Here is a 17,314-nt window from a genome sequence, read left to right as displayed (position 1 = left end):
CCGTGTGGCAGATAGGCAGCAGGAAAGAAGAAAGCACACTCGAGTTGCCCCCTTGATAAATGGCGTATATAGACAGAGCTTTGCTGCTGGCTGGCAGCCAGTGCCTTGTGTGTTGTAAATAAAGTTCTCCTCTTCAAACATGTCCAAGCCTGGCTTTTTTCATTTCCTCGCTATATAGCTAGTGAGTCTCTTGGGCTGGAGCTGGGGAAAAGTCCAATTTGAAAAACAGCACCGGATGTTGGTTCCGATGCCGGCTGTGTGATCAACTGTTCCTACTTTAGTGTTGATGTTGCTATTCAGCAAAGGTACCGCCTGGCTGGTACGGGCTGGCTCTGCTGCCTGCTTTTCTGCTGACACCACTCTGAGCCTCCTGCTATTTCAGGACTTTAGAACGAGATCAAAGCAGCAGAATAAATTTGATGTTCCTGCTGGAAGTGTGGGGATGGTGGGGGTGGGGGGTGGATATCTACTGTTTAACGACCAGCCATTTATGGATGCCTGGTCCACGGGAGACACTCTGCTATTACCAAGACAGGACGTTCATATCAGTCGGGGCTGAAGCGGTCTGTGCATTATCAAACAGCATTTGAAAAGAGCCTTTCCTGCTAATCGTGATTGCTTTTTGAAGCGGAGTATCGTATCAATAAAGGGCCTTTTTACTCCCCTACATTTATTCAACAGCTTTAGTTACTGTTGGTGAAGTAAATGCAGCCAGTGAAGTAACTATTGCAGTAGAACACTAGTTTAGTATAAAGAGCAGGAACGAGTCCTAAAACCCGGTTCCCTCATCTCAAAGTCAATGTTTTGTTTTTTACGTGTTAATGTGTTAGCTGCCTGAAATAAGGTCTGTAGTTAACACAAGCTTAAGGGATTTTAATGTTTTCCCCTACGTTACAAAGTACGTCAGTAAATACACCTCTTGTGGATTTTGAAGCTGTTAAGTGTCTTAAAAAAGGTTACTAACAAGTGGCTAAATGAGACAGAGTGTTCTGGCCCACTAGTACGCTGTCACGGCCTCGTTGTGTATATTGTGGTGTAATGTGTTGTACCCCAATGATATGACATGTAACATCTCCTCTTTTAACCCTCCTTGGATTGGCCTTCAAAAATACATCATCCCTGCAACGCTCTATTGTAGCACTGCCTATAAAAAAAAACTGGATTAACAACTGAGCAAAGCAGGCAACGGCCCTGGGGCCCCGCTCCCTCCAGGGCCCCCAAAAAGCAGGCTCACTAAGTCAGTTAGTTGCACATAAATTAATAACACTTTGACTTGTCAGTACTAAAAACCACAGGAATTACTTAATTAATGAGGTGTTCCAATAAGCTATAAAAGTGAGTGTGTTTACATGGATATGAGTATAATGCCGGTTATGATCAAAACTGGGATGATATCGGACTCATGTCCATGTTTACACACTCAGGGTGGCATGAACTTGTGTCTATTAGAAGGGTCATATGTCAAAATATATTCCTAAGAGCTATAGTATAAATTATGTTACAAATAAGGGATTAAGACAAGTTAGTTTCTAATATTATTTGGATGAATTAATTATGTAAGGCAATTAAACTAGTTAATGAGGGCTTAAGACCTACCATATACACAGTAGGATGCACATAGTTGAATAATGAAAATGAATGGTTCTCAACAATATTGCAGAAAACAGTGGGTAAACTAAATATAAATAAACACTGATTGTGCCTTTAGTTTCAGGTATATTTGTTTGATTGGTCACTGTAGGTTTGAGTCACTACCACCTGTAGTAATTGGTCGCATGTCCGGAAGAGGGCGGGATTCAAAACAGAAACAGCGGGCAGGCAACCGGAGCTACTTGCTACTTGCAGACCCCACGGTGACCGGGATAGCTGTGTGGGTCCCCTGATGAAGACCACTGCTGGCCCATTCAGATGCGACGAGGATTTCATCTCCGCCACCGCGGCATCTAGCGGTGAGGGTTTCACAACGAACTGCTCCTCCAGGACTGACAACAAACTGTGAGTTGAACTTTTCAGATTTAAGCCTGCAACTTTTTAATTTGTATGTTTGCGTTTTACATTAGTTACCTATTTAGTTTATTTATTTTTGCACAATTCAAACAATAAAATAAAAATAAACAAACAGAACAGAGATAAATAAATATCAGTGCAGGAAGAGGCAAAAAGCCAACTGGGCTCATTTGAAGCCTCCACCTATATAATATTAAAATGTGACAATATTACAGAGAACATCAAATGAATATGCATAAGATATGACTCTGTAAAATATTATTGACAAGATGTTTTTACAAGATATGAAATATGATAACAATATCAATACATTACAAGCAAAGGCAAATGTAATTGTGTCGATTGTGTGCCTGCATGTGTGTGTGTGTGAGAGTAAGCATGGGCTTGTGTTATACACCTGCATTAACTCCTAAGCAATAGTAATTCTCCAAGTCCCTATGAGTGAAACAACAATGAATATAACAGCTAAAACAAGAAAGACATGAACAATAATACATTAAAAAAAGCAATTACAAAACAGCAATTAGATTTTCTTTAAGGCACCGTTTTAAACATTTTATAGAGGGACATTTTATTGTTAAAACTATATATTTAAACTGAGCTGAATTCAAACTTAGTTTGTTATGGGAAAGCGTTAGTAGTTAAAGGGGTGAGAAATAGGGTAGAGGGGCGGGGGGGGAGAAGGGGGCTGCAATGCTATACATTTTACATGAGTACATATGTTAGTTACACTTACACGATGTATGTTAACACAACTGCCCAAACACATATGGATATGGAACTATTCAGGAACATCTATCATGAGATCACCATGAATGATGCATTATGGGATTGTCCCTGTAATATTTGTTGATGTCCTCAACACAAGTACATGGAACCTGTGTGGTGGTGCTGCAAATGCCGAAGAGCCCTTTGGAGGCCGACTTCTCTTGGTGATTACATGCTAGAGTGCAGTTGGAAATTCAATCTGCATCCTCGAGCAGAGCAGCTGCTCTAATCAACTGGGTGAAATTCTTCACCTTAGCCACAGGTTAAGTGCCTTTCCTGGGACACTGGCTACATGTCTAAATGGTTTGAGATGATTCCTTCACAGCCAAGTTAGTCTCTGGTGTCCTTTAGGGTACAATCAAGCTTCCATTCCCATCTGCCCAACCATTTCCCTCCGTCAGCATCACTCCAGGAAGACAGACCAAAAGCTTCCCATGAATAATGGGTGTGCAGCGCACTCATCAGTATAAATAAATAATTGACCACCACACGTGAAACAGAATTAATCTTGTAAATGTATGATGATGATATTACAATAACATGAAGGGACAGAACGACAACCTACGTGTCTGGCCTTGTTTCCTTTTGTAAGCTGATTAGTTGTAGCTTGATGCCTCTGTTCCTATCTTTGTGTGCTATGTGTGAAAATTCCTCTCACCATCTTAAGAGCATTATTTCAATATGTTTTATTGTGATTATGAATGAGGCACACGATCATTTTTGTCTTTCTGAATCTTTGAAAGTGCATCAAGGTGAGGTGACTTTTTCTGGCCTAAAGTTCTCTCATGGTCATTAATATTCCGTTTTGTTTTTTCTGATCCAAAATTTGCAGACATTTCATTTATAGTAGTTCATTATTGGGCTGACTTTGCGTATTTGCGTGACTATGTGGATGACAATGTTGGTCTGTCGAATTATGGCTGTTGTAGTGTATTTGTTAGCCATGTACAGATTGTACAAATTGAAAGCTGCACAACATCGCATAGCCGTGACGCATAGCTGTGATGTTGAATTATACCATTTACCATCGCTGAGATGGAGCCCAGTGTCCCAGAACCTTGTGAACATTCAGCCAAAAACTAAAAACATCACTGCAACTACCGGGAGGAGTGGTGAGGGAAATACCCATGGATCATTGCTGCCTTTACGAGATCCAAACAAAGCATTTTGCACGCCCACCCCCCAACTCCCCTGTACCCAATTTCGCTCCATTCTCATCCGGTCACCCTATAGTTGCCATGCAAGCATTTAGCTCAAAGCACCGTTGTGCCTAATTACAGCCTCACAAAGCCACTAGCATAGCTGTAGACTCTGTAGTTTAGTTTTGTCATAAACCTTAGCTTGTTTGTTACATTTCCTTGTGTGAACCACAGGTGTGTGTGTATGCTCAACACATTTTGGTGCCTGTCCCGCCTCATATAGGAGATGACTTTATAAACGGAGATGTTCCTCTCCTGTGGGCCGATGGCGCCTGCTGCTTGACCTGATTCAACTCCATTAAAGAGGCCAACAGGCTATTAACCCCCGCGTCAATACCGCACAGCTTTAGCCACACTTACAAACCCATTTCAGCAGCAGTCATAAACATTGGCCTTATTATAGTATCTCCGGGCCAAAGCAGACTGGCCCCGTCGACCCCATAACAAAAGAGTCCGAAAGTCAGCATTAACCCGGCTGGAACAAGGGCACACAGGAAATGGACTTGCGAGGAGGTGTAAACTAATGAGTTGTTGTTGAATGTTATATTGCAAGGTTTGATTATTCAGGAAAGGCTGAAAATCATTCACTTTCATACCAGGGTGAGAGCGGTTATAGGCTACTGGATTTGTGCATCTTAATGGACGATAAAGTGCCACATCAGTTCATCCAAATCCCATTCTCACGTTCCTCCTTGGGGGGAGTTTTATTCATAAGCTCCAAGCTTAATCAACAATATGCAAGGAGGCGTTAAAAGGGATAAAATTAATTAACTGACTCTTAGTATTGCATTTGTCTCACAGTGTGAATATGGTGGGATTACAAATGGAATTTTGAATTCATTGGTTTGCAAAGTAGTGTCAATGAAAGAACACCACAACCCCCTTATTTATCTTGCTATAGGGGTCTTACCTTTAATCAAGATTTTCATAACCATCTGATTCATATGAGTGATGGGGCGGGGGGGGCGGGCTTTCATCAGCCTCTAACCATCATTAAAACTGAGCCCCTCTGTGAGCGTAAACAAGCAAAAATAATTTCAGACTGGAGATTTATCACAACAGTGCAAAAGGAGCACCCTGCTGAGACGCACTATTGCTGCAGTCAAATGGCATCTTGGATTCAGACAAAAGCAACAGAGCAACAGTCACAGGCATGCGCGTGCCTGCTCACACACACACCCACTCACACACATTAATGAACTTACTTTTATGTGTGGTTTATTATATAATCTCACCCGGGGGTCATAAATGACAACAATGAATGTAACAAATGAATAACAGCCCCCCTTTTAATAAATGTCATGGAAGGAAACGGCGATGTTACTCCTCTCCTCTTCCCTCCGGCAGGCTCGGGGTGTTTACCCAACACCCTCAGGTGCAGTGACTGAGACGTCGCTAGGCAACCGCACCATCCCCGTTGTTGCTCTGCCTCTGGCACTCAAGTGGGAGCTTATGTGGACTTAACTCTGAAAGAGCAGCAGTGTTGAGGAGTGGAAGGAGGATTACCAGGAAAAATATTGGATTGGGCTGAGGCACAAGGGTCGAGGCCTAACCTGAGTCACCAGCACCAAGACGGACGCCACGAGGGATTGCGAGGCCACGCCGGCGCTGTACTCATGACGGAAAGCTTGTTTTTTTTTTATCCAGCTCTGCTCTCTCACAGCATCACAGTGCTGTGATATAATTGGCAATCCAGGGTGTTTCTCTCCCTTTCTTTTTGCCTCACAGATTGGCTTAGTGGTCTGTTGTGTCCAGCAGAGCAAAGCGTGAACATGTGAACACTAACATCAACCAAAATGTACCGAGACAATATTAACTATAAAGAAGAACCTGCCGTTTCAGTCCATGTCAGCTACAGGAGAATCCTGTAATGGGGTAAAATTGCCACCTAGTGGCTCCCAGATGTACTTTCATTATAGAAAATGAAAGTGTGGCTCATCACCACTGATGGCTCCAAATGTACACTTATTGTTCCTCTTTGGTCAACGCCGATACGAAAGCTGCTCCCAATCATTGCAGCATCAGGCAACTGTCCCAGTGGCAGAGTGGCCTAATCATTTGCAGCCCATGCTTGTGGAGAATGTTCGCAGCTGATGTTGCAGCTGTTGCCAGTGCGCCGTGTGTTGGGCCCATAATGGAGACGGACTCAAACGAGACTTCCCAACATAAACCTGCACAGACTGGTCGCAGACTGTGTGTGAGCGTGATTTTTCTTTCGTTCTAGGTTGAGAGCTGTGTGTTCTGCTCATGGGAGTTGTGCTCAATAGATGCCCGCGTAGACCTGGGGGACACGCATTGTGTACTACATGTGGCTTTGCAGATGTTAGAGGATTAAGTGGAATTATCTGTGAACAGGTAGAGTAAGAAGGAATTAAAGGCATTCAGCTCACTCATGTACAAAGCCTCAGTGCCACACGGAGCTCCCATCCAGATGTTCTAATAATGCAATGCTGCCCCCTAGTGTGATACAATGCAATACAAAAACTCTCTCTTTAAACACCAAACCACACCAGTTACTGTAAAATCATTATTTATTAAAACTATTTAATAGATAAAATGTGGTTTTCTTTATGCTGGGTGGGTCAATTCTCAATTCTATACAAAGCCATGTGTAAACTTTAGGTGTAACATTTACAAATACATATGAAGATACACCTGAGTGCTTCTTGAGTCGGAGGACAGTGTCAGTCACTATTGAAAAAGTAAAAATGTGTGTTGGTGGGCAGCTACAAAAATAGAAATCACTTTCAGGTAGATGTATGTTTGGTATAGCAACACGGGTTAAAAGCTTTCTGAAACCTACTAAGTTACAGAAATCAATAATGTCAAACTAATTTCATAAAGAACAACTTAAAAGATTAAAAAAGAACAAACCCCTCTTCACTCACTGAAATCTAAAACACCCAACAACATATCAAAACTAATCTGAAACAGATCCTATGCAGGTAAATGCATTTAGTTTTAAATTGAAGCTACATGAAACAACTGACACGCCACGTGAAATTAAATAAATAACTAAACGTTCATTTAAGCTCGAGTTTAGTAAATAAATATGCTGAACACACAAAGCATAGTGATGGAGATGACGGATACAGAGCTACTGCTTCATGAGTTACAGCACGGTTACATGCCTCGGGGTGGCTTTATGGCTTATTGATAGTTAGGAAGGCAACTCAGTAGGTTACACAGTTTGGAGCCAAGCTAATAATAAATCATCAAAATAAAATCATTATTCAATAAAATGAGTCGGTGGTGGATTAAAACTTGATTTGAAAACAAAATGATTTTCATTGCTTTTAAGTCTAATGCGCATACAAATAATCTGAAAATATACTGTACTGTGTGACAGTGCATAATGTACAATAATTCATGTGTTCATACATAGACACTTCCTCATAACACACAATCCATTACTGCACTTTTTCAATAGTTGTACAGGGTAAATAGCATTAGTCCATGAGTGCTCTGAAGCTAAATAGGCATTATTTAAAGTGGGGGGGGGGGGGGTAGAGAGGCCATCCAATATAGTTATCACTGTACTTCAGGTTATCAGGTATATCCGAAAAGCTTCCAAATGTGCCGAGACGCCGCTCTCCTCCTCCTCTTCGTTTAGAAGATATGCCGTCTCTGTGGTGGGAGCGGTTGGTCTCTCCACACACATTCCCCCTCCTCCCCCCTCTGACATCGAGCCTATTTGAGAAAGCCCTTGTAGAGGAACTGGGAGTGACTGGTGGATCTCTCGTTCTCCAAACAGAAGAGCAGGTCCCTGAGATTGACGCGCGTGATGCGCTGCCGCGTGGGTCTGGAGCCAGACGGACCAGCCCCGCCAGACGGAGAGGGACCCGGTCCTGATCCCTGACAAGATGGGCGGGAGAAAGAGAGGTTTAGAGTGTGTGTGTGTGTGTGTGTGTGCACTGTTAGAAAGCTACATCTGGCTGGAGCCTTCCCCGTGCACAGTTTGCATGTTCTCCTGCATGGGTTGCTCCGGATTCAATTCAACACTCCAAAAGCACGCGGTCAATGAACTCCATCCAGGAGAGCTAGTACCCCAGAGCGCAGCCCTACTTCTGCAGTTACCAGGGGAGCTGGTGGAGAGCTTGTGGAATAGCTCAACTAAATAGAAATGTACCATTTGATCAAGATAAATGTATCCACACTGCATTAACACCAGCGAGCCAGCAGAGAGGTTTGGCTAAAGCTGTAGGAATATGATGAAATAGTAGCTGTGGTTGAACTGTTGGTATGCATGTGTGAGCACTTGAATAGACCCTGCCTCTTGTCAGAATCATGATGGGATAGACGTCCGCTCCACACAACCTTGAACTACTTTGAAAGCAGTAAAGAAATGTAATGGATAGATGCATGTTGGCCAATGAACTTGTTATTCTTTAATACATCAGAACTATTTTTTCCCCCTACAAGAGTGCTTTAGAGGTAAACAGCCACAACATAGGACATTTATGAATGGTTAAAGAAAAGGCTTTTGTGACACAGTAGGCCGAGTCTACTACGGGAATTTTGGATGAAGTACAGCGGGAACCGCTTATAGCGATCACGTCTGTCCGGGTCAACTTGATCGCTAAGTGGATGATTATTATAATTATTGTCTTTATGTGTCATGTAGATTGTCATCTAATTGACATTTGTATATTTATTACATGAATATAAAGTAGTGATGAGTATTTGTGTGCATTAGTTTTAGCAGCCCTACGACTGCTCGTAGACGACACAAGGAAACCTTTGGAACACTACGTTTCTGTTTTTACTGTCATGATTTCAATATGCACGCAGCACCAGCCTTAGGTAGCCAGCCTGAAGCAGACCGGGTACTGTTTTTAAAAAGGTATGATGTATGAAAAGACCAACAATGAACACTGTAAGTGGACTATTTGATAACTATAACAAATTATTTTAACAGCATTTGTAAAGGAATGATTCTGTCCCAAGATTTGTGAGCCATTTAAGCATTTGATCACTGCAACCGTGATCATTATAAGTAGTTTCTTGCATACTTTTAATTGCCATGAACCCTATAAATGCCCTTTTTTACCAGCAATGCCATGCAGATTATTTAGGAAGCCCTGCAGTCATAACCTCTGTTGCTTATAGAAAAACACAATACTCTTTGGTTTAAATGTTACGTCCATGGGCGTTTGTTTGATTTGACAACGTCTTTCCCACTTACCATTTACTGCTACAGCAATTTGCATCGTACCCAACAGAATACAATGCAACTCGGAGACATCTGTATTTCTTGTATTTTTCAATAAACATTATAATGAAGTCTACAGAAGAAGACCAGCACACAGTGTTGTTGGGGGGGGGGGCAGGGAAGGTGTACAAATAAACACCACCTTTTAAATTACTGCAGCCTTTGTCAAAGTAAGTAAACAGAAGAAGGGATTTACTGAGGGAATTATACAGGAACAGTTATTGCAGCGAATGGTTTGACGCTCATTTCTGAGAACAGCCTCTGCTATCGTGGATGCTCCCGAGTGAATCCAAACAGTGGAAGATTGAATGTGGAGAGAAAGAAAACACTAAACAGAGACGAACCCCCAACACATGGAGTGTATATATAGTATATACACATATATAGCAATCAAAAATGTAGAACAGAGAGATTTGTGGTCAATGGAAAAATCAATTAATTAAACCAATAACGGTAATGCGTATCAAAGAACAACTAGAAGATGAAGCACCGAGACTAAAGGTTTGTCACTTTATGAAGACCGTCTCATTGTATTTAATGAATGTGACCGGTGACTTGTAGTCAGCTGACGTTGTGCATGAGTAGTGTGTACTGACAGAACTAACGAGCAGTATGTGAAGAGCACAGGTGAGTCATGTGACTCTCCATTCAGTCTCTGTCCAGCTTATGCTAATTAAGGAACGTAAAGAGATGTTCCCTGCAGGGTGAAGACGGCTGAGGTTGTGATGGAAAGTGGTGCCAAAGATAAACAAGCTACGCCACCGCTTCTTTATCCCGCTGGCCCAGAACCAATAACACTATTTGGGGAATGTACTGTATAATTAGCATTACCTCGGCTGCAGCAGAGGAGGATGGAGAGCCCAGAATCTTCCTCTTCTTCCTGGGACCGATGGCTGCCAAAGCTGTTAGGTTGGCCTCCCTCTGTCTCATCTGAGCCAGCTCCTGCTGCTGCATCTGGATAACGCACACGGAGCAACATGAAAAATCCCAGCATGCATTGCTTAAACACTAGTTGACTGTCCGGCCCCTCTCATCCTACCTCTTTTGCCTTCTGTTTCAGACGCAGCTGCTCTGGGTCCTCCTGCCGAGCTCGAGACTGCAAGGCCGAGAACAAGACGCGTTAACAACCGATGTTGGCAGAAGCAGATTCTCCATAAATTACTTGTGAGTTCACGTCCTCTAAATAGTCTCATAAACATCAATATTTACATTTTTTTTACTGCACAATTCTTCAACAAAAAACGTGTTTTATATATATATGTAAATTGCTATTTGATATATCACACAGTACATTTGTTAGAAATTGTTCAGAGTTACGTCCTAACATCCTGAGGGTGAGTCAGAATCAATCGCAAGCGACCTTTAGTCAAACATTACAGAGTATGAATGTGTTTCTGGAGAAGAGAATAGCTGCGGGATACCAAAACACTAAATGTAGGCCAAACAAATCAGCATTTACGACACCTGCTGTTATAAATAAATGGGTTGATCTCATCCAGACATTAAAAATGCAACACAGTACACCCTTGAAATAAAAATTAAAAAAAATGGATGAAAGTCTATTCAATCCCAGAAGATCTTCAATGCCGTGCCTGCTGCATAAGTCACGGCAACAAAGTGCGTGTTTTGATGAGTGCATAAGATGTTTCATTCTAACACAGAATATTTGATCAAAGTATTTATCAAAGAGAGGAATTGATTGTAACTCTTCACTACAGCTACCCCCATTACCTTTTACTACAATTTTGTGTAAAGTGAATTTCCCCAATAGCCTTTGGACATATTTGTATGATGATTATTATTAGTATCTGTGAGTGAAGCTGCACCTTCGCTGCCTTTAGGAGGATCTCTCTCTCCTGTTCCTCCTTCTGTTGTTTCTCCAGCTGGTCCAGCTGCTCAAAGAACTTGAGCTGAGCACGAACATCGCTGCTCTGCTCATGCGTGTCATCCTCCTGCCGACAGACAGCAGAGTGTCACAATGTTATCCCAGAAAAAGCTTACAAAAGAGATTACTGCACATATGTGAACTCAAAACCTTGTATCTGTCACTTGCATCGAAAATACAGCGGACCCTTTAGTGTCTTAGCATCAACATTGATTGGATGCGAGCATCTGGTTAAGACTCAATCTAAACTGTGGGGAGGAGACATGTATACTCGTACGAGTCTCTCTAATGATGCCGTAAACAAACCTTGAAGTTGACGTTTTTCTGCTGAGCCACCAGAGTAACTTTTCCCATCAGGTTCTGGAGCCGCTGCTGAGTAGCGTGGGAGACAAAGTTCACCACCTCCGCACCCAGGTCTGTCACACCATACCTCCGACCTGGAAAAGAAACGGAGACATCTTGGGGCTTTAGGATAAATAGATAGATAGATGCTGTATTGTCAAAAATGTTGTACGTGTCTCACCGATGTCCTGCATTCTCCTCTGTAGAAAGGCAAAGGAGAGGAAGGCCTCGTCCTTACAGGAATGCGTCACCGCTCCCACGAGTCCAGAATTGGTTGCGAGGATATTAGCACTTTCCTCAGATAGGTTCACTCCAGCCATGGAGGCCACATCGTTGATGTCGTCCTCGTCTCTGTAAACATAAACGAAGGTGTGGCAAAACAAATGGCTGATTTTTTTTTTCGAAGAGTTTCCAAAAGTACATTTTCCACCTTCAAGTGATGCTTTCACTATAACTGATTAAGGGACATTTATGGTGAAAACTGATCTGAATTCTGTAATCTTTGTTCTTACTTGAATGTGCCACCCGCCTCTCTCAGCTTGTTCCTTTGAGCCAGGCTCATGGACGCAGCAGAGACTTGTTTAAAAAAAGGTGACACAGGAACTGGCAGAGACACAAAAATCTCAATGAATACTACAGGTCACCCAAAGAAAGACGGACGGGGATGTGATCAAATTGACTTCCTCACCCGGCTGTTGCTGTCCCAGCATGATGCGGCCAGGGGCCTGATTCCTGAGAGTCACCATGGGGGTTGTGGGTAAGACTACCTGAGGTTTCAACATTGCTCTCTGCTGTTGGGGCTGGATAACCTGCATGGATAAAGTTCCAAATGCAGATTGTGTAATTATTAGCAGGGTGATATGTAAAATGTATGTTTTATTGTGCAATGTCAGGGAGTGGAAATATAAAACGCCACTCAAAGTTATAGCTTTGAGTTCGGTCGACGGTCGGTTTACCAGTGAGGGGGTCAGTCCTGGTTTGCTTATGCCGGGCTGGAGCTGAGGCCTGCTGACTGCAGCAGTGAGGCGGGGTGCTGAGCTGCCCAGGACCACCGTGGTGGGTGAGGTGGAGGGGACCGGACCTGAGGCCTGCTGGGGAAGCTGACTCTGCTGGATGAAGGCTGCCGAGTCTGGGGTGAGCTGCCTCAGGGCTGGGAGGCTTCTCTACAGAACATGAACGGGTTACAATTTACAGAGACGCACTGAAAGATGACACTCGGAAAAATGACAATAGAATACAAGCTATCTTACCTTGAGGAAAGGCACAAGGTAAGGTTGGGGCGAGGAGTTGAGCTCTTTGTACAATCTGCTGGTGAATTCCTCCGCTTCCAGTTTGGCCTCCTAGTACAACATTCAGGCATAAAGAGCTGAGAGAGAGCCATCATTTGCAGGTACAGATGATGCTTCCACTTTTAAAGGACAGCTGGGATTCTTTTTTTTTTTTACTTTTAAGTCAACAATAGTATTTATTTGTCATTTGACAATATCCTTGTCAAATGAGAAAGCATGTGTGTCTCCTGTATGTAGGGCTCACTCACCAGCAGCTCCTTGACCAGCTCTCTCACACTGGCTGCAGTCTCTGTAGATTGCTTCCCAGTGGATGCCAGCTTGATCAACGTCGACAGGAAGTTCTTACATTTCTTCACGTTCTCTATTGTCTCCTGCCAAATACACAGAGCATTCAGAGTATGCACAGATTCCCGTCTTGTTTTTTGAATAACCAGGCTAGACATCGCCGCATCTTTTGCCTTCTTTTAGGATACGACTATTAAACGACGGTCTTATCCCTCGGGGGCATAGCACAACTCACTCTGCTCATCATGACTGAGGCAATGGTGGTCCCAGCTGTTTGGCTGACGGTCCTGGAGGTAATTCCTGGTGCTGCAGCCCCAACTGAGCTCTGGGAAGACAGACGTCACCATCATAAACATGTTATTTAGGTTGTTCAAATGTTTCAAACCCCACGTTTCAAGTCATGTGTGGGTTTTAGACTTGCATCAAATTTCAGGTTCATAAGAGGAAACAGGTGCTCTTCTCCTGCACTGAATTTCAGTTGGGTTTGCTTCCTCAAAAAAAGAACTTTTACGACATCAGTAAAGACGTCAGCATCCTATATTTGTAACTGGCAAATCTGCTGACATGTTTCAGTTTCAACTCTTTATAAATAAATCCAGGAAAAAAGTTTCAGGATTACCAATAATCCCGGGCAATAGGAAAAACATTTATTCACACTATGCACCAAACAACACATCTTCTAGAGAATGAGAGTTCATATCCTTTCGATTGAGGCAAAATGCACTCATGAGATCCTTCTAGTGTCACTTTGATGATGTATTATAGTACAGTATGATATTACCAGCTTATGTGTCAAACAGTGAATGGGTCACTTTGTATCATCCATCAGTCTGTAGCATGAGCAAGTTATGGGGTCAGTCGGGGTTACCTGAAGGATGGGGGGTCTGTGAAGGGTGGTGGTCGCAGCGAGTGGCGTTGGGGCGGGACAGCCCTGACGGATTGTGCTGGGGGCCACTAGTCTGCTGATGTTTCCAGGAGCCTGAGCCGAGACACAAAACAGGACGTGATGGACATCACACAGTTTCATCAAACCAGAAGACATCTACTGTTTACATCGTAAATTATACATAAATAAAATGCTAGTTCGAATTTAGCATGAATGACTAGTAATAAATAGGGATATAATGACACATTGATCTGGATCGATATATAGATTTAATGATCAGCGATCTAATATCATCGATGTACAGTGACAACATCGAATCCATATTATCTTTAAGATACGCCTTTAGTTGAAAATGTGTCACTTCCATGTCACCATTTCAGTCAAGTGCCTGTACATGGACTATAACACTGAAGTGACGCAATGGTTGATGGCACAAAGGTCTTCCGAGGCAGACTAGGGGATCTTACCTGGCCAGGAGGCACGCTTGTCGGTGCAGCGGTCCGAGGGGCCATGCCTCCTTGTGCCTGGGCCTGCATCTGGGCCAGAGCCTGCTGAGGAATCATCAGCAGCTGTCCACTCTCACTGCGCACAAGCACCATCCCTGAACCATAAATCACAACAGTTCTGTGTTATTTAGGGAATTCTGGCGCACTACTGATGTTGCATCTGAGAGGACACATACTTTCTATTGGATGACTGACATTAAATAAGAAAATAATCATTCAATATTTATTTGTATTCATGTAAAAGAATGACTTCACTCACCCGGGGGGAGCTGGATGTTATGCAGGCCAATACTGGGCTGTCCCGGTGAGGTCTGGGGCAGCCTTGGGGCCAACATCTGAGGCGTCAGGGCTCGGATCCCGCCGGGACCGCTGGCTACCATCGGAGTAATCCGGGCAGCGCCGACGGCACCAGGACTGACAGCCGCCTGCAGCGGTGCCGACTGTATTATTGTTGTGGGTGGCTCTGCTTTGATTATGTTCGACCCTGCGCTCACAGAGAGCGAGTTGGACGGCGGGGTTTGTATGCCTAAACCTGTGTGACCTGCTGTGTTGAGGCTCGCATTAGTATTGTTCCCATTCAAAGTTGCACCCGACCCCGCGGTGTGCACGGGCGGCCTGACGAGCGTCACCGTGGGTCCTGCAGCCGCAGAGACGACACTCGGGGAGTTCACGAGATGCGTCTGGATTACACTGTTTGACGAGGGATGCATTGCTGCACTGGCCAGCCCTTTGGGCACCACTGGTCCACTGTTGTTGACAGATATCACGGTACCACTTGTCACCGTCGCCCCCGCGAGAGAGTCGGCACTTCCTGAATTGTGAGAGTTCATAACTCGGCTCCCATTGAAAGTCTGCGCTGAGTGTGAGTCTACTATTCCCTGGTGAGTAGGGAGAGAAGTCACAGCGCCACTGACAACAAGTGTTTTGTCCGGGTCGTGTCCCGTGGTGGAGTCCGTCGACGCATCCATGGTTGAACCATGGGGAGGGACCTCGTTATGATGAGAACCCCCACACACACTACACTTCCAACTTGTTTAAAAGAAGCACAGAACAATCTTGAATTTGTGATGGGTGCAAGACTCTGACACTGTTTTTCTCGGTCAGCTGTTGCTTTTCGTGTATACTCGGAGATACAAATAGGTAAACAACAGTAGTAGTTACAGCGTACCTGCTTTTGGCAATCGTCTTGACCAAGTCCCAGCTGGACATTAGCTCGCGCTACCCTCTTGTCCGTGAACTATAGCCGTGTAATTACCGTCTGCCTCGTGCCTACACCAGTGGTTGTTGTGACACAAGAACGACAGATGTGACTCTACAGACTGAACGGGATGACAAACTACCGCTTTATTCGCCTCTGTGTGTAAAAAAGGCTCATCCAGCGGACCGGACTCAACCGCCATCTTCACACTCCCGCGAGGTTGTGAGAGAGCGGAGGGACTTACCAACTGACATGCGCATGCGCATAACAGCGAAACGTCTCCGTGCGGGGGATTTCGGCGAGCTGTGATTGGCTGCTCCGCATTTTAAAAGGCGGTACCAATGGCTTCAGCTGTCATTCCGGGGGATGAGTAAGACGGAACAACATCGTATCTGAGACGAATTGTCTTCATCAAATATTACATCGTCGCCGACGTGTTTACACAAACCCAATGGCGATTTGGTTTCGGAATTGCACCGCGTGACTATTGGTAGAATAATAACGTGGTTTACAGCAAGCCAACGAACCTAATTTCAGAGTTTACTCACTCTTGACGCGCGGGGCAAGATGGCTGCAGTGTTTTTGGCCAACAAGTGAAGTAGCTGTTGTAAAGAGGCGTTTGAGGGCGCCCCACCCTCCTGTTAGAGAGCTAATCGTGTAGCCTACAGTGCTGTCAGCAGTCATGGGACTAACACTGTGGTTAAGGTCCCACGTGCGCTGATTTTTTTAGATAAATGCACGATGCAAACTAAGTGTTTACGTTTTACTTTCATTTTTCAAATATCAGAATCAGAACCGTTTAAATGCCAACGTATGTTGCACATACAAGGAATTTGACATGGTGCATAACATTAAACAATCAACAGTGCAAAAAATATAAACGTATTACAATTTACAATAAAATATAGTGCACAAACAGATAACAGTACTCTAAACAAGTATAATATAAATGTAATGTAAATATAAATATAAGCTAAGGCTAGTCATGTGTTGAAAAGTTAGAAATGTTCAGTACAATTTAAGAGGTGTTAGGCTGTAAGACCCCTCGCTGCTATTAAATCATTTTCTGGTAGGCTTATACACGTTTCATAGATAAGAGCAATTATCGCATCCTCACCTTTTTTATCATTACCAAATACAGCTGCAAGGAATTTTGCATGTGTCAATTTTTATGGAATTTCACGCACAATTGCAATAGAATGAGAATGACATATAATTAGTATTATATTGTACCACTTAGGGTAATCATGTCGTATATATGTTAAAAAGAAAAGGGAAACTGAAGAAGGAAATTTGATATATGATATATATAAAAAAATGTGTTAAACCCCTGTAACTAAACTGCCATTTCACAATATCTATTTCTTTTTCACATCCAAATGTGACTTGATTATCTTGAGCAGTATAATATGATATAACCTATACTATGATAATAAATAAATAAATAGTTGATTTTCCATCTTCTCACCTTTCTGGGGAGATAAAATCCCCCCTATAGCCTACATATTGCCACGTGCAGATTAGGTGGGGCAGATGAATCAAGTGCTCATAATTGTGTCATCAAGGGAGTAAAATAAAAGTATTTTTTTTTAAACCACTTTCCACCTCTCCCTCAAACTCCTCCATGGTCACCGCTGCTAGCCTTTCCGGTCGTGTGCTTTGTCTTGGCAACAGGATGTCCAGTGTTACCAAGGCCGTAACAGTCTTGCGCTTGGTTTCTTGCGGTGTACGCCAGCT

General features: G+C 43.4%; 1 protein-coding gene across 1 annotated transcript; it reads right to left on the bottom strand.

Moving 5' to 3' along the window:
• Window positions 1-5,925: 5,925 nt before the first annotated feature.
• On the bottom strand, window positions 5,926-16,177 carry taf4a (TAF4A RNA polymerase II, TATA box binding protein (TBP)-associated factor). The gene is made up of 15 exons (XM_031849648.1): window positions 14,639-16,177; window positions 14,341-14,474; window positions 13,856-13,966; window positions 13,223-13,312; window positions 12,951-13,073; window positions 12,664-12,753; window positions 12,370-12,576; window positions 12,102-12,222; window positions 11,926-12,016; window positions 11,595-11,764; window positions 11,378-11,508; window positions 11,013-11,138; window positions 10,226-10,282; window positions 10,018-10,140; window positions 5,926-7,829 (listed from the first exon to the last, which is right to left on the bottom strand). Exons 1-15 carry the CDS (start codon window positions 15,345-15,347, stop codon window positions 7,665-7,667), a joined length of 2,448 nt encoding a protein of 815 aa, XP_031705508.1. The 5' UTR covers window positions 15,348-16,177; the 3' UTR covers window positions 5,926-7,664.
• Window positions 16,178-17,314: the final 1,137 nt, after the last annotated feature.

The sequence above is a fragment of the Anarrhichthys ocellatus genome, unplaced genomic scaffold, assembly GCF_004355925.1.
Source record: "Anarrhichthys ocellatus isolate YVR2014 unplaced genomic scaffold, GSC_Weel_1.0 scaffold1, whole genome shotgun sequence".
Taxonomy (NCBI): Eukaryota; Metazoa; Chordata; class Actinopteri; order Perciformes; family Anarhichadidae; genus Anarrhichthys; species Anarrhichthys ocellatus.
This window is presented reverse-complemented; position numbering and strand designations above follow the sequence as displayed.